The 27,237-nt window shown below is 30.0% G+C and overlaps 1 protein-coding gene across 3 annotated transcripts in view; it reads left to right on the top strand.

The window, feature by feature from the left end:
* The window catches only part of LOC103571854 (tyrosine-protein kinase Btk29A), a 73,010-nt gene that overhangs the window by 34,855 nt on the left and 10,918 nt on the right, over positions 1 to 27,237 (top strand). For 2 of the 3 annotated variants that reach the window (XM_053742316.1, XM_053742315.1), the window contains exon 4: positions 764 to 1,117. In XM_053742316.1, the coding sequence (XP_053598291.1) occupies positions 764 to 1,117 (354 nt within the window). Of the gene's footprint in view, positions 1 to 763; positions 1,118 to 15,484; positions 15,801 to 27,237 lie in introns of those variants that run through there. The other variant, XM_053742317.1, reaches the window with a different exon arrangement.

The following is a 27,237-nucleotide window of genomic DNA, read 5'->3' as shown; positions in this document are numbered from 1 at the left end:
GTAGGGATAGGGCTCTAGTTATGTGGCACAGCAAAATTTCACTGGTTAGTGTAATTATACTGTTGTGTGTCTATGGCTTTAACGAGTCTCAAACATGCCGCGGGTTGTTTGTCCGTATTGAACTTTAAATAAAATAAAAAAACTGGCTCTAGGTGAAAGTGAGTTTAAGATTTCTTTGATGTGTAGTTGCACTGAAAGTTTTAATAAAAAATATTTTAAAGAGACTCATAAATGATCTAAAAGCTAAGTGTCTTTTCAAACTTGAGATATCATTCTATAATCAAAGTATTTTCCTTTCATATAATTCCTACGGGACTCTAGTCTCTTCAGATCGTATATAATAGATGCAGGAAAATTATTTTTAAAATAAAAATGACCTCTGGATTTATTATTATTTTATTTTAAAAAAAATTTTTTTTGAATTTACAAACATCTTTTTATGCAGTTGTGTAAACGGTTCTCTTATTATGTCTTGAAAAAGTTATTTTTCAGAACAATGAGAGGAACTTTAACTGCTGGTACTCGGAAAAATAAAAAAATGTAAACCAACTAAAAAAGTGTAGGGTTGTCAGAAACTAGACTTTTTTTAAATTCATAAACCAGCAATCTCTGCTTAGCTTTAAATTAATAAATTTAAAGGGCACCCGGGTGACCACATGCTCAAGTGGCTCCCAGCAAGTGGAGCTCGAAATAAAATATCAAATATTAATTAAAAATCCAAGGAAAAAAAAGTATAACTAACTAAAAAAAATGTTAATTGCAGTGTGCAGCGAAAACCCCGGGCTGTCAGGTCGTTATCACACCGGACTGTGGAGTGGCAAGCGTTGGTCTTGCTGTCGCTTGTCCTCCCGGTCAGCAGAGGGTTGCGACACTTGCAGCTCGTGGTCACCACCAAAGCCCTCTTCAAACGCCACAATAAATTCCTCGAGTCCTTTATCGGCTATTAACACGATAACGAACACACTTGAAGGTGATCAGGAGAGACGGACTCAACAGCAGCAACAACAGCCATCGCCAATAACAACAACAATAACCACCACATTAACCACGACAACTGGAACTGCTGCTGAAGCAAACAATAATCCCATCATTCAGTCCCAGGCACGATCAATTGGTGGTACGTAATATATTTTATATTTTTTTACCCATCGGAAAATACTTTTTACGTCTTACTGCGTTGCTCTACGTGTTCTATTTATCTTTGACGTAAATATTTAACTTTATTTATCGAGTATTCAGTAAATTAAATCGTAACTGGATATTTAGTAAAGCGATCTGTGAAAAATAAATATAAAACATATTAAATATTTATCAAAGCTCGACTAAATCTGGCGATTGTGACTGCAGTTCGATGAGTGAATGAATAAACGTTCGACCCGGAAGGTCTTGTGTATTTTGTATATGTATATATTTATACATATATATATATATATATATGGTAGTCGTAAACTCATAGAGTATATGGAGCTCTAATTAACTGATAACGCTACTTCGTTAAATATTCATTTAACTAGACACGGTCAATGCATAAGAGAGCAAAGAACGTGAGCCAGTGTGCTGGTGAACACGATCGATTGATGTCAGTTGGAAATAAAGTTTTAAAAAAAACTTAATGTTGACATAGTACGAGAAATTCTTTTAATAAAAATTTTGACAGGACAATTTCTGGAAAAATACTTTTCGAGATCAAAGTTTTAAAATGTAATATCTTAAGCTTTGATAGTTAGACATCATAAAAACTTTTTTGAATCTATGTGCGTTAAAAAAGTTAAAATTTAATTTAAAAACCAAGTTTTGTTCGATTAAATTGATATTATCATGAAGAAGATGTTGCCCTATTTCGATGGAAACTCTTATCGTTCGCATCTTTTCTTTAATCTTAAACACTTGAGAAAATTACTTGATACGAGCTCACTAAAAACAAATTTATTTGCTGATAGCGCAAAAAGCAATATCGACGTTATGAGTAACATTTGGTTAAATCACGTGGTTTGTTTCTTTTTTATTTTTTTCATAAAGATGAAACATAATTAAAGTTGATAAAGCAGAGTCGCTCCAATTTAGTTCATGGAAGTCGACTAATTTTACTTTAAGTGAGATATTAAGAGAGAATCTTATAAATTACTGGCGTATTCTTTATTTTATTCAAGCTTGTGAAACGTTAAGGCTATTATACAAGTGTCAGCTCATAAATTTCATTTTTTTAATTTCCCGCTGTGAAAATTTCTAATTTTCAAAAGAAGGAAAATTATTGGTTTCTGTTCGATTTTCAAAATTTGAGTTTTTATTAGATTTTGACATCTTTTGGTATACAAGGAATCTATTCTGACTAATTTCTGATGCACATTGTGTGTGTCAGCTCATAAATTTCATTTTTTAAATTTCCCGCTGTGAAAATTTCTAATTTTCAAAAGAAGGAAAATTATTGGTTTCGGTCCGATTTTCGAAATTTGAGTTTTTATTAGATTTTGACGTCTTTTGGTATACTAGGAATTTATTCTGATTAATTTCTGATGCACATTGGGTGTGTCAGCTCATAAATTTCATTTTTTTAATTTTCCGCTGTGAAAATTTCTAATTTTCAAAAGAAGGAAAATTATTGGTTTCGGTCCGATTTTCAAAATTTGAGTTTTTATTAGATTTTGACGTCTTTTGGTATACTAGGAATTTATTCTGATTAATTTCTGATGCACATTGGGTGTGTCAGCTCATAAATTTCATTTTTTTAATTTTCCGCTGTGAAAATTTCTAATTTTCAAAAGAAGGAAAATTATTGGTTTCGGTCCGATTTTCAAAATTTGAGTTTTTATTAGATTTTGACGTCTTTTGGTATACTAGGAATTTATTCTGATTAATTTCTGATGCACATTGGGTGTGTCAGCTCATAAATTTCATTTTTTTAATTTTCCGCTGTGAAAATTTCTAATTTTCAAAAGAAGGAAAATTATTGGTTTCGGTCCAATTTTCAAAATTTGAGTTTTTATTAGATTTTGACGTCTTTTGGTATACTGGGAATCTATTCTGACTAATTTCTGATGCACATTGTGTGTGTCAGCTCAAATTTCATTTTTTAAACTTCCCGCTGTAAAAATTTGTAATTTTCAAAAAAAGGCGTTATTGGTTTCGGTCCGATTTTCAAAATAAAAAAGTTTTTGTTGCATAATTCGTAAGTCATGACTAATTTTTTTCAGTTTCATCAAATCTAAGCTCTTTCGATTGCCGCAGAGCTCAAAAGGTTATCAATAATAACGATTTCGAGCTCTCGGAGTTTTAAAAAACATCAAGAAGTTCTGGGACTGGTCTTCAGGGTCAACCGTTTTTTAGATTTCTGTTTTATTTTTATTTTTACTGTTCATTTCTATCATTCATTTCAATGTTGCTTGAAAATTAATCGCTTTATATGTAGTAAATGTGATAACTGATAACAAACATCATATTTTAAAGTCCTGAAAACATTTTTACGTTGACGTTATATAAACAGTTAGACTAAAGTAATTTAGTACCCCCGGTAGAGAATACAAGAGTCAGATAAATGAAAATATTTTCTTTTATTATTAAAAAGTTTAAAAAAGCAGATATTAAACTTTAACATTTGAATTATTTTTATAAGCTCGACGTCAGGTTTTATCAAGTTCTTGATAAAAAGTTTGTGTTTTATATTTTTTATAAAATTCTTTTATTTAATTTTTTTGTTTTTTATGAATCCTGAGAAAAATTAAGTTTCTAGACCAATGAATTCAGAAATATAATCTGGCTACTGAGAGTCAGGTTATAAATTGAAATAAAACATCCGTAAAAAAAGCAGTGCAGCGAATAGAAGTGAAGTAGAGAAAAATAATAACTAACAGAAAATGATACAAGCTAGAGAGTACGAGTAGATATCGGGCAGTACTAGAAAGCCCATGAAAAATGGCACAGAAAAGCTGCGTCACTACAATTTGATAAATCACTTTGTTTGATTTTAGTGATCGATTGTTTGTGAGTTAAAAAAAAAAACAAATTGACATATATACGTCTATATTTATCATCTAACAATGATTGACAATTTGATAAGAAGTGTGAGTTATGTTTTTTTTTACTCATGACGTTGAGTACACTGAAAATGTATTGGAAAAAAAAAAACAAGGCATAAACGAGTGCCTTTTGATTGCCATATATTTAAAACGTAAATTCAAATCCCCAGGCTTCATGTGAGTTCAACATAGCAGGTGAAATTCAACGTAGAGAAATCTTAAGACTTAGGACCACTGACCCGAAAATATGCTGATCTCACTTTTGCGCGTTCTGAGTTGAGCTTACAGTCTATACATTATCGATTGAAGAATCTTACACACAGAAGTGTAAGACTTCCGACATTATCCCGAAAGCTCCGAGGCTCTTATATCTTACTGACTTCTTTATTGCCTCCGATTTCAGAAGCATTCATATGTTAAACCGAATAGAACCTCAAGAGCTTGTGCTTTTCTCTTCTTTCCATACGATAAATCAATTATAATTGTCTGTGTAAGATAGCTAGCCTACCTACGTGTCATTTTTCTTTCCTTATCTAGATCTATTATTTGAAATTGTTTTTATTTAATTTAGATTGGGGAATAAAAAGAATTATTATGACTTGAGCCTTCTCTCTCGTCTACTTCATAGACGATAAAATATAAAGATATAAGTATGAAAAGTTTGCTTTGGAAAAGTTGGCAGTGTTGTAGATAGAGTTTTCATCTATCTGCGCTGTAGCATGGTTACGAGTTTGTCGCAAGAGAGAAGAGAGACGAGTGATAGAGAGTTTAAAAAAGTGAAAAAAAAGGGAGAGACAGAGAGAAAAGTGAAGAGGATAGCGAGTGGGTAAAAACGATGGGGAGTAGAGATTCAAAAGTTCTCATCAGCTATTCAAGCATTCGAATATTCAAGCGAACATTGAGGGCTAGATGAGCAGAAAGAAGTGGGTGAAGAGAGGATCCAAAGAGACTCTGGTCGACTGAAGAGATGGATTATGTTAATAAATTCACCAGCGATGTATAGAATAACATGAAAAAAAGAAAAAATTCAAATTCAAATTTTTTAAGGGAAATAAAAAATTGACGGACAAAATTAAATAATATACTGAGAAAATAATCTAGAAGACGTTATTGGTTTTATATAACCTCGACTCAAGTTTTGATACTGAATATTATTATATAGTTTTTTAGTGACTTAAAATTGAGAATACACAAAAAGTAATGGGGTAATATAAGCACCCGAAATTAAATAAATGAGCGATTGTATTTTATTGTTATTTGAAAATAACTCCTGTACAAAAGTTGTATTCTTCATCGATTTGTGGAAGTAATCTCAGTTAAAATCCAATCGTACATAGTTCCTTGGAGACTATTTTCAGGAAAAGCCTATAAGAAATAAAAAAATCCAGACTAAAGAGACGTCCGATTGTGACAGTCTGCAGAAAGAAAATATTTTTCGAGAGAGACATTACTATTCTGAAGAAAACAACCAACAAAAGAATATCGTCGGGTTGTATACTAGTGAATACACGTTCGAGAATGTTCATCATGGATCGATACGACAAGCTGGGATGTAGAATAACGTCCGACAGTCAACTTATATTTCATCAAGTGATTATTCACGAGTAATCCTACGGACGTCATTCAATCTCGGTTATTCTCATGCCGAATTTATATTTTATGTAAATTAGATGTAGTCCAATAAACCCACATGTTCCTTTCTCATGTCTGCAGATCAATAAGTGATTAGGTGAAATCTCTTAGTAAAAGAGGATCCACCCAAGGAGAATAAAACTTTTATTTTTTCGTCAAAACAAAGCTCGTTAGAAAAGTTTTTCTCACAACAAAGCTCTGGCTAAAAATCTGAAGACATGAAGATGGAATAGGATTTAAACAACCCGACCCAATTGTGGTGTAATTACTCTGATTAAGTACATTAGAGACATTGAAAATCTCTATTCTGAGGTCATGATTGCTTAATGCACATTTCAAATTTAAATTAAGACGTACTGAGATCGTGTTTAAATTTATTTAATTTGATTTAATGAAATAAGTTATCTAAATAAAACGAGTGATATCATAAGCTCGTCTGTTTAATAAACTACCAGATAGTTAGCAGTCATTTTATATCTGGTAAAGTATCCTCTTGACCATGTGGCACAAGCTCTTCGGCTACTAGACATCGTTAAAACTTTATGCATATACTCAACTCTCTGAATTTCAGTCTTCTCTTCGTTACCTACCTCATTCTCAGAGTTTTCTTTTTATTTTTTCCTCTATTCTGCCTTACATTTCATCCCTCGAACTGAGACTTAGTTACCCTCAGGCAAGACGAGCAAGAGACGTCGTCGTCGTCATGATATATATTTTTTTTACCAAAAAAAAAAAAATCACTCCCGGATTTTTTTTAATCTAAGGAAGGCAAAGAAAAAGTTTTTAATGTAATCTATGCTTATGATAATTAATTATAAAAGTATTTATGCTTTAAAATACTTAGAAAATTTACTCTCTTAATTATAGACTATTTAATTTTCTCAAAAGCTACGTAATTTTAAATATTCACAAGTCAATTAAGTAGCAAGCTTTAGGTTGAATTAAACTTTACGAAATTCAGGTGCAAAGACATTAATTAGAAGCTATGTTCGTACTTTAGTGAGCCGTCGTATTATATATTTATAAAACTGGCTTAGAAAGAATTATAAATTGTCGTTATCTTTCTCAAAGTAAAGACATTCTGAAGTAAACAACAAAAACTACCTGGAAGATGTATCTCCTCATGCTTTTTTTTATTCCTTCATAAAGTTTATCCCCTCGACAAACTCCGGGTAATTTTTTACACAACTAATACTAAATAAATACCCTACAAGGTTAACATGACTTTTTATTACTGTTTAGTTATAAACTCAGTTTCAGATAAACCTATGAAATATACTTTAGAGATATATTTATGTAGCTCAAGGAGGCTTAGTAGTGATGCCAAATGACCCTCGGTTTTATGTTCAGTCAGGTCACGATAAATTGACTTTTGCTTGTCAAAAATTTTCGGTCACTTCTACTTAGATGCGAATTGACGGTAGAAAATTTTCGGTCAACTTTTCGCTCAATTTTTTTTTTTTTAAATTTCCCGGGCAAATTAAATGCACGAATTTTCAAAATCAAAATTTTAAGTAAACTGCGAGTCATTCAACATAATATCCAATTTCATTATTCAAAAAAATCGTAAAAAATTTATCTTCACTTCTATTCAGATGCGAAATGAGGGTAAAAAATTTTTCAATTAATTTTTCATAAAAAAATTTCCTGGACAAATTCAAATTGGCGCGGGAACTCCATTAAATTTAAAAAATGACCACTAGTCAATTGTTTGTCTTACATCACTAGTCTACAGTGATTTTCCCGTTTTTCTCTTAAACAAAATCCCCAAACACCAAATTAAGAACGAGGCTCATAATCTAGCAACCTACGTTATAATTTTCAAAAAATTTTCATTTGTCTAATCGAGCGTGGGCACAGTTTCCATTTATTGCGCAAGCGCAACAAGGATGCACTGTTGTCTTCTCCAGTGTTTAAGAGAAGAAAGAGCCGTCCTCTTAAAAAGGATTGTAATAAAATTTTAACAAGTTGGCATTTATTTGACACGACGAAAGAGGGTAACGTGGGTTGTAAGTGAAACGTGAATGGCCGTAAACGACCGGTATTCTCCTCTACATAAAACTAGATATAGCGAACAACTTGCTTAAAGACTTTCCTGGCGAGAAAGGCCGCTCAGTATTTCTCCTCGTTCAGCAAATAAAACTCAAATGTCTCGTTAAATTCTGCTCTGCTCTTTGATAATTAAACTTTTTTACATAACATCCAAACACAACGATTCAACTTCCGGGTTCGGCAGACATGCCTATTTAAATTAATTACTCATAAGTTAAATTAAATTCAGTTCGCCGCATCGTCCAGCGTATGCCCAGTTGCAGGATTTTGGTTACATTCTTGAATAACTGACACTGTTGCGATGCTAAATGTATAAGGGTTTAGTAACAGGTTTCTCCACAAGACTCAACGTACTGGTTTTCTTTAAACTAAAAGTCTTGTACCAGCTCTCACGTTATCCACCACGAGTTCGTTTACTTTGTTATTAAACTAAAACTTTTAAAAAGCTATTAATGTGTCCAGAAGCATCTACTGAATCGACTAACGAATAATTAAACAAGTTTATTAATGAAATGCAATCACCATCAGATAGATGCTAATAGAACATAACATATACACAGTGAAGTTGTTTGCTGAGTTGATTAAACAAGAGTAACCATACCATGGATTATAACACGGGCATCTGTCGTGAATCCAAACTAGTCTTTGTCATCGGGGTGTTTCGCTCCAAGTTGTTGAAAACTCGAGTTATAAACTTTTGATTCCAGTCACTGAACGTGAGTAAGAGAGCAAGTACTGTTGGACAAGTATTACATATATATATGTATATATGTATGTATATGCAAACATGCATATATGAATAGATGTTCGGAAGTGTCTTAGGAATTTGTCAACAGCCGCGACTTTCAATGCTGTATAACTCCACACTAGTTGCCTTCACTCGACACATTCCTGAGTTACTGCGGTATCCGATACACCAGTTTTCTACAATAAAAAATATATATATAATAAAAAAACAACCAAACATGTTTTACTGCTGGTAAAATACGAAACAATATGGAGAAAATCGCTTATCATGTCTAACAGAGATATTTATGTGCACTGAAATATGTCTTGTACGTCGCAGTTTAGTGATCGCTCCACTCAAATATTCTCCAGTAAAACAGATGAGAATTCTGTGAATTTATCTCCATTTTCACGAATTTTATCCATTGTAACTGCAACCAAAAAAAATTCAAACATTAAAAGTACAGCTGGCGGTATTTTAAAAAAAAAAAAACTGATGAGATAAAATTTATTTATCATAATTAAGATATGATAGAAGACTGATAAAAAAGAGAAGAGGACTTAATAGCTATTGAATAAAATAAAAGAAGTAACTGAGGACAGACCGGGAAGTCAGCAGTGGATTTATCCAGGCATGAATGTTTCATGCAGGACTCTTGTAAGTAAAGTAAAAGCCACGATGCAATTTCAATGTTAAACGGGCTTTCTCGGTTGGTCGATGTGTGTCAAGTTGTGACGGTGTATAGAACCGTCTGGTTCTCACTTAAACTTGCCAGCAGCTCGGCTCCAATAGTCTCACACTGTCAGAAGAGAGATCAAATACCATCAGATCAATTTATATGTTTAAACTCTTGGGGTCTGTCTGTTATCTCTTAAAACTCAAGATGATGGGATTTAAGTTTACCAGTGATATAGACCGTAAATACGACGGTTGGATTACTTTTGACCATTACTATGAAATTAATTCCGTCATATTGTGATGAGTGGATTATGTTTCCGTCTATATAATATATGTGATACGTATGTTACGTGAAAGTTTGAACGTGTGAGTTTGTGTGCTCGCGAGCGTACATAACTGTTTTATTGGATCAAGATATTTTGATATACAACGTTAATTATATTGGATAATGAAGGAGCGACGCCCGGAGGACCAAGAGATGATGAAGCTCTTCGGATGCCGCTGGTCCTTCTGGAACTTTGCCATGGGTCTAGCAGCAGGTAATCACTGATATACTTCCTATCGGATCAAAACATCTTTTTTTTTGTTCCTTCCTAATAAATTTTTTTCTTAAACTTATTAAGCGCTAAAATTTATGACACTTTCAGACGGCAATTACCAGATAAAAAATTTGAAATATTCCCGGGCTTAATTGTTGAAATTAAAACGAACTTGTAACGCGATTTAACATATTGATGAAGAGGCATGAGGAGTAAATGATCGTAATGTGTAACTAATGTAATTTACAAGCCAAAGTAAACGTTTATAGTTTGAGTGCTGGAGTTTCCGGTGGCCTTAGTTTATCGTTCGATGACCAACATCTCCCTTCCTATTGGTCTTTGATGCTGCAACGGTTAGTTGCATGTCCCGATCTCTGGCATCAGCCTCAGGCACTTTTCCGAGACCTGAGTGGTTTCCCTGGCCGACTTAATATGCCGTGCGGCACTACGACCCACTATTATTATAAACTATAGAGCTTAAAGAAATATAAAAATACCGTAGTCATGGAGATGGTGCTTAAATATTCAGTCGCGCAAGGAAATTACACCTTCTAAATTATTCTTTATGGAAGAAAATTGAATTCACGTTCTGACTACGTGCAAGCACTGGTTTATTGTAGTTATTTTAATATTTATATATACATATATATACAAGTATGTAGATATTTTTTTATTTTCCGTTCGTAAATAAATTATCCGTTTGTTTCAACACGTACAAATATGTATCCAGGGAATAACTGATAAAAAAAAAAGTATGAGGATGAAATACTGATGGTATAAGCGATCTATAAAAATGAGCTATCGTGTTTGGAGGTTTTATTATTGATTCTATTGCCAGCATCATCGGTATCGAATACACGAGAAGGAAGCAAGATCGGTGAAAATCAGCAGCTCTGGCATCAGCATCACCACCAGCAACCAATTTATCGCTTGCACGAACATCGTTTGAGTACTACGACTATTGAAATTCGTTTAACTTCACCAAACAATGTCAATATAGAAAAATTTATTGAATTACATTATGTCAAGACTGTCATGTTTTTTTCATTAACTTCATATCAGTATTTACTGTCTAATAATTTGATAAGATGTTAAAAATACTTAGACACTAGAGTTGCGATTGAATAAACACCAAGTTAACGTGAAGTTTACGATCGAAGGCGTTTATCTTATAATTTGTTGGGATCCTTTTTTGTCCGGCTCTCGAGTTAAATCAGTAAATTAAAACTCGCAAAACCTGTATGGTGTCAAGAACCTCGGATTAAATCTCAAGACTTTTTTAGCAAGCAAACAATTGATCGCCTTTTTTTATTCGCGAATTTAAATTTTTTTATGTGAAATAAACCTATAGCTCGAGGCTGGATTTAGCATGAATAAAAAATTTTGATCTAGTAAATTCATTTCTTTATATTTGTATATAAAAGTATTAATCACCTTCAGGCAGTTTGCTACATTTATTATGCAATCTAGCTGCTTGTGTTGATACTAAAGTTTTTTTTAAACTGTTGAGTAAGTTGTTTTAGTTTATAAATATTTTAAAATATCTACAAGTAAAAAAAAATTTTTTATTCATTTAAAAAATTTTTTTTTCATTGTAATTTAAAAATGAAAATTTTTCGCGCCAAAAAAAAAATTTAGTTTTTTGTGGTAAAATTTTTTTTTCTGTATACCCGTATGAAAATATCATATATGGTAAACATATATTCAAAAATATATGTTACAGACATAAATATATATGTGACAATACATGAAATCTTATATAGAACTTTATATAGATTTTGGCCGATTTTATTATATTTTTATATATGTTTTCTCTTATATGATTTCATATATTTCCGTATAACTTCAATATATTATTTATATATTTGAAAACTTATAATTTCTATATATTCAAACATAAATGTTATTTATATATGAAAACAAATAAGAATACATATATAATTGATCATTATATGGCAAGATATATGTACCATGTATTCAACTTTATAAATTTTTATATATTTATCGATATATAGAACCATATAAGTCTCCCATATATGTAAGAATAAATAAAATCTATTTTTTTGTGTCTTTCTCTCTCTGTTATAAGATTCGAACATTATGTTCAGAATATATATGTGTGCTAGCTTACAAATTTACATATATAATTATCAATATATGTAATACATATATGTGCTAACTTATAAGTTTACATATATGATTATAAATATATATAATACATGTATTAATTTATAAACTTACATATACAATCAATTATATTAAAACTTACTATATTATATATAAGAAAATATATATCGTTTTTGGCCACTTATATGGTCCCATATTGATCATATATTTTTCCATATATATTTATCATACATAGTATTTTTATGCGGGATATCAGAATATATAGTTAAATTCGCCACATATATTTTCTGATATTTTTTATTATATACTTTGACCATTTTATTTTCATACAGGATAACTAAATATTTTTTTTTCAATTGCGTATTTGAAAATAATTTTCTGCAAAATTGGTCCCAAGCGACAAAAAAAATATTGACTTTTTGTTGAATTTAAGTCAACGATTTTTCACATGATCACAAATTAATTTAAATTTAACAGTCAATTTTTTTTTTTACGCCTCGGGATGAAAATAAAAATGAATAAAAAATAAAATAATTGACATTTGATAGTATTGTAAAATTTTTATGGGTATGAAGATAAAGAGAAATAATAAATAACAGAAAATGATAATTAGCAGCAAACTACAATTAAAGTTGACGTCGGAATAGAATCTTTGTTATGCACTGCGTCAGTGAGTAAAGTTATAGTTTATTGTATTGTGTTGATGTTCGCTCATTCGTCTCACTCGTTTCACGTTTACGTTGTCGTCGTAGTCGTTGTCATACTAGTAGTTGTTGTTCTATAGAGAAGATAATGAGCTGGGCGAGTCCACTGACAACTTGATGTGATGATGCTGCGCCTAGAGACTCGTAAAACCCGTAGCTGTAGTGTGCCACTGCAATGTGCATTCTAAAACCTTATCCACGTTTTGCGCTTCACCGCTTGCTATGCAACTGTACTCGAGAATAACGAGAGCAAACCGTTGAGAAAGACGGAGACAGACTGAAAGATAGAATTTGGATTTACAACCTCATCAACTTCCACAAGCATCTGCACACTTGTGACAACGATGACTTGTGAAATTTCTAAATTGTCATTATACTACTGAACACTGGAAATTACTACTGCCGTTAAAAAAAAAATATATCTCTGCGATATTTAGAACGCTAAAATATTGCATTCACAAGCTGATAAAATTTTATACCGACTGGAAATAAATGGGATTGAAAAATAAACTGAATGATGAATAACAGCGTAACAGCTGAATCGATTATTAAATTCTAATCGACATATACAGAATTCATGAATGCATCTGTACTTGGATGATTTAAATAAAATTATTCAGGTATTAAATTTTCATTAATAATACTCTGAAACGTTTAAATTGTTACTATTAATCATTAATTATTTATTGGTTAATTTTATATCAAAACTCAGTACGCTTTTAATATATATTACATGTAAATATAATATATAGCGATTTTCAGTTTTGATATTTTTATTTCTCTTTGCGATAATGGCTGTGTATTTTTATACTTAATAGTACATTACGCACCTAGGGAGAAAAATAGAACATTATGACCCATGTGTGAAATTTTCTACTCGAGCCGGTGAAAGTGGCAAACATGCGGATTGGATCGTCTTACCTTCCTCTATGGTGTGTATATTCAAATTCCTGTTCTGTTTGGCGGGAAGAAAGTTTTGTTTTAAATAATAAAAATTAGCGCATGCGCGATTCTTATAAACAGAGGCAGAAATTTAAACTTTCAACTAAAAATCTGGTGAAAAATAGTATACACATCACGAAGAACGATAGGACATCCCAATCCGTGTTCTGATTTCCTCCCTAGGTGGGTAATTTACTATTGTTTCTGTTTGTTGGAATAATGGCGCATGCGCTACTTTTTCTCATTTGTTTTTAAGAGAAAAAAATCCCACATGAATGTCTATTCCGGTAAAATAGTATATATGTGGCTCATATATTTCGTATTGTATATATGCTATTTTGCCATATATATTTTTTCTTCCCTCTAAACCGAAGGAATTTGAATTTCCGGTGCAGGTATGATAAAAAATTCAGCAAATGGCATCAAATTTGAATTAATAATTATCAATCGGAAAATTAGATATCAAGACAAAACAATACTTTCAATATATACACCGATTTTAAGTTTTAATATTTATATTTCTCTTTGCGATGGCTCTGTATATATTTATCGATCGGAGGTTATTTTATACTGACAAAGCATCAATAGAAGTTAAAAAAATTCAGCAAATGTTCATGGATGAGAGGAAAAATATTTTTTTAGATTCAGGTGAGCTCATCGAATCAATGTTATTTAGCACTGTAGCTTCATGATGGATGTATATATATATATATACATATGTATACTATATACTCATGTGCTGATGTTGCACACTAACCGTCAAAGAGTATATTTGACCTTAATCCGAGGACGTATTCGCGTCTTTGAACGCAAGAGTGTTAAGCTTTCATACGTGATTGATGGTGGCACAGCATCCTACCGTTTTTCACACATCCACATAAGTATTACCACATATGTATACATATATTTATGTCAGTGAGATGATCTCCGTAAGTACTCGCAAGAAAGCTTTCTCAGATCGATTGCCAAACACTTGCGGTATAAAAAAACCTTATAAATTAACTTATTTATATTTAATAGAATACTCATATTTATTTATTTAATACAGAAATAAAATAGGTACAGGTATTGTAGGAAATTTGATGAGGAATAAGAGCTGGTAGAATGGAATATTAGTGAAAAGCTTTTAGCTAGAGGCTAAAAGTACAATGTATAGAAATATTATCAGGTGAAACTTGATCGAGAGTTTCAAAAGATATATATATCTAATATATATTTCTCAGCACATACATTATCTGGCTGTAGGTTTGATATATATGGTATACACGGCATTGTGAGCTGGTTGTCTCCCTAGTTTGCAGAACCTGGTGCAGATTGAAAGAATCAGTCACGATTTAATTCTCCCGAGGCTTCTCTCTGTACCCCGATCTCTTACAACAACAGCTCCAACGCGGGGCAAAGAGGGAATTTCTTTTACTTATATTACCTTTCCCTTCTCTTTGCCCTCAACTCAGCATAATCGTTCTTTTGACATTTACTGCTGACGCTGACTACAAAAACAATAATAATAAGGATTCACCTGAAGATAAAAATTAATTATAATTTTATATTTTCCTTTGTCTGTCGCTATTGTTTCTCCGGAATTTTTTTTTTATTTTTTAAAATTAAAATTACAATCACGTTACCGTGGATCGGACTCTTCCGTCAACTATTCCAAGGTGAAACGCACCTTAGACATTATAATAAACTTTTACTGTCGTTATATCAAAGCACCTTCAATACTGAAACATCCATTAAATAATTGTTTCCATTCTCGTTCTCGTTCTTGTTCTCATTAAAGTTATTCCTCATTATAACTTATAATAACTCATCCTTATATTACTTGTCCGTAATAATATTTGTCATATGATAAAGACATTATCGAGAGTATAAAGTTTATATATAATTTAAAGTGTGACTTGAATCCAACTATGTACCAAGAGAAGGTGAAACTCATGGTAAAGAACAGAGACAAAGATCCAGCTTGATTTAATGTGAAAGTAAAAGACAGAACGTTGATCGTTGCTGGTAACCGTTGTTGGAATTGGATGGAGGAGGAGAAGCCTGGCATCGACGGAGGTCGACTAGTCTCTCCTAGGTAACGCTCGCGAGCGCCAGGTACACTCGCGCAAAACTTATGATTGTGTAAATCATCGCTAATTCAATTCGAATCAAAATAACTGGAATTACAGTACGGAAGTGCAAACGACTCGGAAGACTAGTCTTCCCTTCTTCACCGAATTTAATAATTCAATAGAGAGTGCTGTTGATAAAGTATCAAGTGCAGTGTGTTAGATATTAAATATAATAAATATGATGGTTATAAGTGCCCTAAAACAGGTTGCTAATGCTGCTACAAATGCTGTACATTCTGCTACCAGTACTGTTCATGGCCACGTCACTTCCGGTATGTTTTGCACCGTACTAGCACGTTCACCATTTATCATTCAATCCACAACTGTCAAGAGCACCCAAGCGACGATGAATATAGAAAGGAAAAAAATTATATGAAAGAAGCTAGTCGATTGCGCGAGTATCATTGTAACGGGATTTTTCTTTAAATTTTAATTTATCATTTTTTTTTTTTTTTTTTTTTTAGCATCTGAAACACATCATAAATGTAAACTTCTTGATGTACATTTAGATTTAAAATTTGTTTATTTGCTCATAAACTTACGTCAGCTCTTTATCGATTTCATTGTAACGTTAATTGTTTTATGTACTGGCATTAATCGATAAAGTGTGGAGATAATATTTTTTAATTTACCCGGACACTTGTTTCTGTCATTTATCCGACAATAAAAGTATATTTATTTTTTTTTAGCATTCTCTTGTATGCCGGTGCGATAACTTGAATAGATTCATGGTAACGCGCATGATCAGTTAAAGTGCAATTGTTACGTACATACATACATATTTAATAATATAATATAATATAATATAATATAATATGTTTCTCGTGTCCCGTTTTACGAGCATGTGCATCAGCTTTATATGTCATGAAACGTCGACGATTGTTATCAATGCATTTAAAGTTTATGGAAATTCATTTTCGTTTGTGGATTTATGACGTTATAGTTATGTATAACAGAGATAATTATGAAATATAAACCCATGATGGTATGGTAATAATTACTACGAATTATGGGTTACACGTCCATAATTTTTTAAAAAAGTTTCCATAACTAGAAATATTTTCTATGATTGTAGAATAGTTTTTACTTTATGGCAACTTAACCATGGTAATGATTACCAGGCAGATGACAATATTTCCCATGGAAATATATCCTTTATTCATATTTTAATGGTTATTATGGTGGATAGGAATAAACTATATATCATGGAAACCATCCCCATAATATGGTAATTATTACCATGACCATAATATTATACTAATGGTTACCATAAAATTTAGAAATTTGTCATACTATGGGAATCTTTACGATAATGTATGGTAATGGTTACCATAGCATTTAGAAATTTTTCATGGTATGGGAATTTTTATTATAATATATGGTAATGATTACTAAAATATACGGTAACGTTTACCATGAAATTTAGAAATTCCTCATTCTATGGGAATTATTACTAAATATATGGTAATGATTACCAGAACATTTAGAAATTCCTCATTCTATGGGAATCATTATTATAATACACAGTAACGGTTACTATATATTATAGTAATGGTTACCATAACATTTAGAAATTTGTCATACTATGGGAATCCTTACAATAATGTATGGTAATGGTTACTATAAATATTATGGCAATGGTTATTATAATATACGGTAATGGTTACCATAGACTTTAGAAATTTTTCATGCTATGGGAATTTTCATTATAATATATGGTAATGATTACTATAATATACGGTAATGGTTACCATGAAATTTAGAAATTCCTCATTCTATGGGAATTATTACTAAATATATGGTAATGATTACCAGAACATTTAGAAATTCCTCATTTTATAGTAATGGTTACTATAATATACGGTAATGGTTACCATAACATTTAGAAATTCTTTATTCTATGGGAATTATTAACATAATATATGGTAATGATTACCAGAAAATTTAGAAATTCCTCATTCTATGGGAATCATTATTATAATACACAGTAACGGTTACTATATAAATTATGGTAATGGTTACCATAACATTAAGAAACTCCTCATATTATGGGGATTATTACTATAATACAGGGTAACGGTTACCATAATAGTACAGAACGATTAAAAAATGACAGAAATTATTACCATGCTGTCTACGAATGAAAACTACATAAATGGTAATGGTTACCATAATTTGTATAGGTGCCATTCCTATAATCGATATCTAAAAAAAAAACGATTACCACACATTATGGGAATCCCACAATTCCCACAATACATTGTAATTGTTACCATACCTTTATCCCTGCACTCTGATGTTAATAATCTTGCCGCATAAATCTCAATTAGTTTGCTAATGGAATTTTTAGATAAAAACTTTTTTTCATTAAAGAAAATAATGAATTTAATATAAAAGTATTTAATGAAAAATTTTTTTATTAATGGCAGAGTAATGAGTATGTAGAGAGTACAATGACCGAGTTATAGTTTTTTCTTCGGTCTACTAACAAACTTGGATCTCACCTGCAATAAATCATCAGCCGAGAAAATTTTTTAAGTTTCGCAAAAAAGTTGTGTACAAGTGTTATCTTTATTTTCTCATTTTATTACTTAATAAAATAAATCTGCTGTTAAATTAAATATTAATTTATCATTATTAATTATGTTAAATGTTACAAGTCGTGAGGTGAAGTTAGAAAAACAACACACCGTCTTCGTCATCATTTCTCTTTTTGCCTTCTACATAACATAGCGTTGCTGTAGAATAATTTGCGCAAGCATTAACTTTGCAATATCATCGAGTTCCGCGACTTTCGTAGGCGAAACCACCAAAGAGACTCAAAGACTCGTTAAAAAAAAATTTTAAAATAACAACTTTTAACATTTAAACTTTAAATAAAAAATTATCGTAATTGCTTTAGCCTGTCCCAATTTCTAATAAAAACAAACTTACTCGATAATATTTACTTTTATTTTAAACTCAACAGTTTTATATTTGAATCATCTCACATTTAATAATTTAATTAATTACTAAGTTCGCATTGATTAAAATATATAATTAATATTCGAGTGTTTAAATATTTATTTAATTAAAATTATGTGACTGAACCAAGCGTTTAATTAAATACAATTAATATGGCGAAGTGAATTTATTCAATTATAAAAATAATACAAATACACAATAAATTTATTTCTTGTTTGTTTTGCGGTAGAAAAATAATAAAAACTGGTGATTAACTAACTAAATAAAAACGAATATGCGGGATATTCACGGCCCAATTTCAGCATTTTTATTTTTTTAATTATTTCAATTCCTGACAATTATACTGAATTTAATATTTCAAAGAATAATAAACTTTAATAACACTAATTAAACGCCTGGTATCATAATTTCCTGTTGTATTTGTTGTTTTTTTTTTTTTTTTTTTTTTTACACGCGTTTATGTTGCTGTCACTTAATATTAATCACGGATTCTAGTCTTTTTTTTTTATCAACTAAATGCTTCTATAAATATTTATATCGAAGATTATTTTTCTGCGTTTTTATATCCCGCGGTTTTTAAAAATAACATTTTATACACTTCAAATGCGAAGCATTGTGTGTTTTGTTTACTTAAAATTTTTCAGTGGTTCACTTTTTCAAATCTATTCAAAGTCATTGCTTGCAAAAGTACATAGACAATAATCACATAGAGAATTTTATAGCGAAATTTGTTTAATTGCAATCGCGAATCGTCAAAAGAGCTTATAAATTTTTAATATACTTTGTAAAATGTAATGTCATATATATTTAGATGCTAATTTTACAAAGAAAATTATTTAGAAGCCATTTTAATTTTTAGTCCGACGCTCTTTTAATTTTAAACCTTTTGCATTATGAATTAAAAACAATAATATTTTTTGGCGCGAAAATAAATTTTTTTAAAATGAAAAAAAATGGGCTTGAAAAATTGTGAATTTTTATTATGCTGTCTAGCAAACTTGAAACAGGAAGTTGAGTTTGCCAAAATATTATTATGTTACGTTATAAAAAACATTGTACACTTAAAAATTATTGATCAATTGTAATGAATATTATTTGTCGAAATTTGAAACTACACGGAGAAAAAATTATAGTAACTGTTCCTAGTACGTTTATGAAATATCCAATACTGTTATGGTAATGATTACTTGGGATTATGGGATATAGACCCATACTTTCTGGGAAAATTTCTATAAGTATGGGAACAATTCCTATCATTATGGTAACAGTTCCCATATCGCATGTGAAAGAATCATGGTAATGATTACCATACTCATAGGAATAGTTCCCATAAACAAATAGGAACCAATCCTATAACCACATTGTAACGGTTCCCATAATATTATGGTAACGATCACCATAATATTATAGTAACCATTGCCATAATTCCATAGGAACTATTCCGATACCATATGGGAATTATACCCATAATTATAGGAATGATTACCATAATATATATGGGTGCCGTTCCTATAATCAACATTTCAAAAAAACCGGTTACCATGCAGTATGGGAACCATTCCCATAATACATTGTAACTGTTACCATAATTTTCTCTCCGTGTATAGTAAAAAATAAAAACTTTTTCGAGGTCCCATTTTTCTCAAGATTTCTTACGGCAAAATTTTTCATTTTCAATTCAAATGCAAAATATTTCTTACACCAACACATTTTTTTCCGAGTATGAAAACATGATAGCATCAGAAATATGTAATGTATAGACAGTATTATTTTTTTATTAGCTTGAAATAATTATACAGCACAGCCCACTGATGGGTTATCATTGAAATTCTTGTGAATTATTAATTAAAATTTCTATTTCAACATGAGTTTGAAATGTGGTTTCGATTTATCTAAACTATTTATACCTGGGTTTCAGAAAGAAAATTTAAAAAAAGAGGCAAAGCAATATAGCGATTGAAGAGATAAAGCGAGCTGGTGTGTCATCAAGGTTAACATGAGAAAAAGTTCTAACACAGCATTAAATGTCTATTACAATGGTGTCTTGATGATTGCACCCCTAGCGCATTTCTGGCTCATAGACGATAGCAGATTGAAAGGACAGATAATGGAAGCAGAAAGAGTCTTCAAGTGACTATACATTGAAACCCGATCGATGCTATTGGCACATCGCCAAAGACTTTGCCTATTACAAAATCTCTATAATAAAAAAGAGTGGCTGGCCTCTGATACTTTAGACTCCCACTAAATAATAGTGCGCTTGTTAGACTGAAAATATACATACAATAACAATAACAATAAAAACAAAGAAAAATATTTAAAAAGTATAAGTATCAATACTTACCATGAGCATTTATTGCAGGCCAAGTAATTGTCTCGGATTTTGAATTTAAACTATTCAATGTCTTTTTCAACGCCAGCAGTTTTTCTTACGGTTAATTAATGACATGAAAATATTTAAGTGAAATTGAATTAGATTCAATACTCAAAACGTTTCAGAAGAATTTTCGAATAGAATACGCTGAGAAAACAACGGAAATATTGCATTTTCTCACCATGAGAAATTATGCTGCTGAAAATTTTAAATTTGATAAATTTTCGGTGGGAAAATTTGAAGATTTCATTTTAAATTATTTTCTGTCTGAGAAATCAGAGTTGGTTTCAAAATATGCTGAGCTTTTTTTTCAAAACGCAACCAAATTTCATTTTTTTCTTGAGTATAAGAAAAATTCGTTTCAAAAAAGTTTGCAATATGAAACTTTTTTGGAACTTTGTAAATTTTTAGAGTCAAAAAACTTATATGAGTAAATTTTGAGTCAAAGTAAAACGTTTGTATAACGCAATTTTACTATATTTTTTTTTACCCTCGTTCTGAAAAAAGTTTCCATGGAAAACCAAAATCCTCATAAGATTCAAAAAAACCATGAAAATTTTCAATTTGAAGGTTTTTTTTAATTTTTTCAGAACTAGGGTAAGTAGTAAAATTACGTTTTGAAAAATATATTTTTCTTCGACTCAAATTTCGTTCATATAAATTTCTAGATACTTTTTTTCACTATCAAAATTCCAAAGTTCTCAAAAAGTTCCACTGGAAGTTCTGATTTGTCTCAAGTTTAGAAGTTCTACCTGTCGGAACCTCTTTTCTATGGATTCCGCGAATGAGACATGAAATTAATCCTACGATAATTTTAATTGATATATTACTTGAGAAATATTGTGTTCAGAAAATTAATTTTTCTTCTCACCGTAACTTGGGGATGAATTCTTCTTAAATATATGAGTTATTTTCCATTTCTTCCGATGAAATAAAATAAATGTAGAGTAAGTTGAAAATGGATTGGTACATGTGTTGAAAATAAGTTATGTTCCATAAATTTAAAGTAGTATGACGAGGTTGGAGCCTGGGCATTCTTTCATCTCTTTGGAGCGAGCCGATATCCATATCCGTTGAATAATTCAAAAAACGAGATGCTTGTAAGAAGAGAAAGTACCTTCTCAATAGCAAGAGTAACGGCAAAGTCATGAGAAGATACTTTAAGGTCTAACCTTTGTAAATTTAAATATATTAGTATAAAAAAACCCGCCACTAAGCAATTATTCGAAATAATTTATTGATTACTGATAAGTTCAATGAGCCAACAAAACAAATTAAATTAAATCACCGTAAATATTTGTATAATTACATGGAAAACAGGAAAAGAAGGGAAAAGAGAGCAATCATAAAATAACCAATGAAGAAATTATTATTGTTGCTGCAGAGTCAATGTGATACACTTTTGAAACCCAAATTGCGACCCAATAATGATAAAGTGATCGAGTTTTACTCTGTTTTCAGATCGATTACTCTGCCAACCGGTGGATGCCGTGTAAATAACGTTTTCCTCTTTCTCTTTCCCTTTTTCTGTCTTTGTTTTTTTTCTCCATTCTCTCTCTTGTTCTCTTTCAATTTCCAATACCCGTCCGAGCACGTACATGTTACTATGATCATCACAGCTTGCACAATTCTGATCCAGTTATAACTTCTTTTGTTCTCATTTATATATAAATTAATATAATTATTATTTTATATAATTAAACAAATTATTAAAATTTTTTAATCATTATATATCACTTGGGACAAGATTTTTCCTTTGATTTTGAAATTAATGGTTCAAATGTTTGATACTACGGCGAAAATATTGGTTTTATCAGAAAAGTTTTCAGACAAAAATTATAGGAAATTTTATTATCTAAAAAAAATGTCTCTTATGATTTTTTTAAATGACCAATATTTTCACTGTAATTTCAAAATTAAGATTCATAATGAATGATTCAAATTTTTGACAACTACGAAAATCTTAATTTTGAAATTACGGCTTTCTTATTAGTCCTACGAAAAAATTATAAGGGACAATTTTTCTAGAAAATTAAATTACCTACAACTTTTATTTGAAAATTTTTTTCATACGACCAATATTTTCACTGTAATTCCAAAATTAAGATTCATAATGAATGATTCAAATTTTTGACAGCTACGAAAATTTTAATTTTGAAATTACGGCTTTCTTACTAGTCCTACGAAAAAATTATAAGGGACAATTTTTCTAGAAAATTAAATTACCTACAACTTTTATTTGAAAATTTTTTTCATACGACCAATATTTTCACTGTAATTCCAAAATTAAGATTCATAATGAATGATTCAAATTTTTGACAACTACGAAAATCTTAATTTTGAAATTACGGCTTTCTTATTAGTCCTACGAAAAAATTATAAGAGACATTTTTTCTAGAAAATTAAATTACCTACAACTTTTATTTGAAAATTTTTTTGATACGACCAATATTTTCACCGTAAAATCCAAAATTTCATACCACCAATTAATTATTTTTCCAAATTCAAGCAAAAACCCTGGCTCTATATACGACCAATTATAAAAAGTGCCCATATTTCTGTCCCTGTTTTGCGCTAATTTTTTTTATAATTTTTGGCATCGTTTCTTCTTCATAAGTAATTTATACTTCTATCAGAGTTTTAAGTATCTACTGAACTCTATTTATCGTGTTCTATTTGACTTAACTCTCTTTTATACTCACAACTCTCTCCCGACTTTTTATATAAAATTTTGTTTAAACATTCAAATTGTTTAATCTAAAAGTTATTTTATTTAAATTTAAATATAAAAGTCTCTAAAAATACTGATTAGTTTATACTTTTCAATACCTAGTATCTACTATTGAAACTGTATTACTTTAGCATTAGTAAACTTTAACATTTGTGTAACAAATCTGTAGGAATATCGGATTCCAACCAATGGCACAAGATTGATTATCTTCAAGATCTCTTTTTTCAAGCCATTGTACATAAAAGTTATCTGAATCTCTCGATACTTTATAAAATATTTAGTTTATAAAAACTCCAAGTATTTTATTCATCAAAAAAAAAAATTATAAAATATTTATGAAGTTATTTTACGAGATTTAAACATTTAATATAATTATTTTAAAAAAATGTTTTTAATTTATAATCTTAATGAAGAAAAATATTTATAAAAATTCCCTATAAAGGGAAAGTCTAATATCTTCAATTACTTTCAGCTGGTAGTAGTGTTTTTTATAATCCAAGCTCTTTTTCATCGAGCGTTCTTTGACTGCAGTGAAGCCAAGTAATTACGGCTTCCGGCACCACTGAAATACGTCAAGCCATTGCTTTGCCCCAAAGGACAGTTTTCAAACATATTTATACGCGTAACGCCGTACCAAGGTGACCTCTTTTACTTTTTTCTTATTCTTTATTTCGCCTTTTTTATCACAAGAACATTAGGAAATCTTGCATTACTAATTACGCAATAATTGACATCCAATTTTTTAATCACTTTTTTTTCCTCCTTCAAATTTTGAATTTTCATATAATTTTACTTGTATTAATTCATATATGTACAGCAAAATTACCATCATTTTCATTTTCAGTCAGATCACGAATTGGCTGACAATTGTCCGTCGATTGACGTCAAAAATATTCCTGTAAACTTTTCGCTCAATTTTTTATTCAAAAATTTTTTGGCGGATTCAAAAAATGATCGGTGGCCAATTGATGTCAATTCAGACAATTAACCAGAAAAATTATCAGAAATTTACTGTCGTTACAGTACTACATATATGAAATTTTTTGTCTATTTTTTAAATAAATTGACATCTAAAATGTTTTTTATTCGGTTTGGTAGAAAAGGTAACGGATATGAAGTTGATTAAATAAAATGTATAATTGCGAATTGTGGTAAAGTATTTCGAAGTATAAAAGTAAGGAAGTTAATTTGCATGGTAATATAAGTCATAGTAGTTCAGGAAATAGACAATAGTATAAAACAAGAATAACAGAGGAAGTTTTTGCTTGTTTTTATCCTGTCAAAATGTGACAGTGTAATTTATTTATTTCTCTAAATTCTTATGTCTGTTGATAAAAATAATTTACAATTCTCTGATAATTTTTATATATTTATATTATCTTGAATTGTAAATCAGAATAATTATATGTATTTAAATGTTTTCCATTAAATTTAAATTTGTTTTTTATTGAAAATATGTTTTTCATCGTAATTGCTAAAGCTTGGGATTTAATTGCAATTATGTATTAAAATAAATTTAAATGTTAATTTTATAAAATATGCCTGAGCGTGCTTTTATAATTGCGTTTATTTCATCATTGAAATTTTATATCCGCGTTACTGTTGTTAATTATTTTAATGAATATGTATATAAAATTCGTCCTTTGCTATTTTTAAAATCATCGTGTGTAATAATTCGCTAATTTTAATCTCCTGAATTACGGAAAATATTCGTTGAGTGGGTATCATTTATCATTTTTTGGTTACAACCCAAAATATATAAATTTTTTTTTAAAATACCCCTTTTATAAAAATAATTTAAAATCAAATTTTTTTCAACTGTCACCTATACATTACATATGAATATTATGCTCAACAAAAATGGTGACAACCATAAAAATATATGTTACAGACATAAATATATATGTGACAATACATGAAATCTTATATAGAACTTTATATAGATTTTGGCCGATTTTATTATATTTTTATATATGTTTTCTCTTATATGATTTCATATATTTCCGTACAACTTCAATATATTATTTATATATTTGAAAACTTATAATTTCAATATATTCAAACATAAATGTTGTTTATATATGGAAACAAATAAGAATACATATATAATTGGTCATTATATGGCAAGATATATGTACCATGTATTCAACTTTATAAATTTTTATATATTTATCGATATATAGAACCATATAAGTCTCCCATATATGTAAGAATAAATAAAATCTATTCTTTTGTGTCTTTCTCTCTCTGTTATAAGATTCAAACATTGTGTTCAGAATATATATGTGTGCTAGCTTACAAATTTACATATATAATTATCAATATATGTAATACATATATGTGCTAACTTATAAGTTTACATGTATGATTATAAATATATATAATACATGTATTAATTTATAAACTTACATATACAATCAATTATATTAAAACTTACTATATTATATATAAGAAAATATATATCGTTTTTGGCCACTTATATGGTCCCATATTGCTCATATATTTTTCCATATATATTTATCATATATATTATTTTCATGAGGAACTCCATGAAAGTTTCATAAAATTTTTCAAATGAAAATTTTGAATTTCGCGCCCATTAGTTTCTTCCTCTTTCTCTACAAACATGACAGAAATTAATCATTTTTTCTCAAAACAAATTGTGTTTTGTCTTGAAAATAGTGTCCCATATTGCCCCACTGTTTTCCAAACTTCGCAACCTTTAAACTCAAAATTATTATCTAGATAGCCAATGCTCAGTCGCATTTATATAAAATTACTGGCATGGAAACAGGAGTCTCAAACGTATAAACCTTTTATTCTCTGTACCTTAGATTATCTTTTTCCTGATTGGTCCATAGCCATCCAATCGTTTTAAGGGTCGAAAAGGGGAGGAAAGCTTGAATAAACGTTTACTCCAATTTCAAAATAACCACTGTGTTAATCACCCGAGGGCACGACGAGTTATGTGCAGTTCAACAGTTCAAAACCTAAATTTACAAATTATAACATCATTTCGATGTTAACATATGAGTTCTACTGAAACACTTCTAACTAGTTTGTTATTTGTTATTTAATTAAAATAACTGTTTCCTGTTTTAAATCTCTCCAGGTGTTTTTAACAGGAGACTGAAATTATTCAAAGCCCCATTGAAATTTCGAACAATGCATCTGTCTTTTATTAAATTCCACTGATAACATTTGAATTTTTTAAAATTGTTGTTTAAATTTTTTAAGATAACAGCCGCAATTAAAAGAAATTAATACAGAGAATTATAGCGGACAATAGCATAGAGCTTTTGTGAACACTATCGATTTAGTATCCATCGAAAACCTCATTTTGGTGCGGCTACCGGCATCATACGTTTAGTTAAATTAATTCGCTGAGCGTATGGGAATTCATTGGGACAGGAGCATATTCATTATTAAATCACCTGGTTTTAATATTTAATATTTCAAAACTGTTGCATCAATACAATTCTATACAATAATTTAAAAATAATAATCCAATTAAATTTAGAAAATTAATTTTTTTATATACTTTACCCAAATCCAGCATACACTTGGCACAGTTTATGGTTTTTCGTAACAAAACACACATAAGTTTAATTTCAAACAAACTTTTATCGTCGAAAACTTT

The sequence above is a fragment of the Microplitis demolitor genome, chromosome 10 (assembly GCF_026212275.2).
Source record: "Microplitis demolitor isolate Queensland-Clemson2020A chromosome 10, iyMicDemo2.1a, whole genome shotgun sequence".
Lineage (NCBI taxonomy): Eukaryota > Metazoa > Arthropoda > Insecta > Hymenoptera > Braconidae > Microplitis > Microplitis demolitor.
This window is presented reverse-complemented; position numbering and strand designations above follow the sequence as displayed.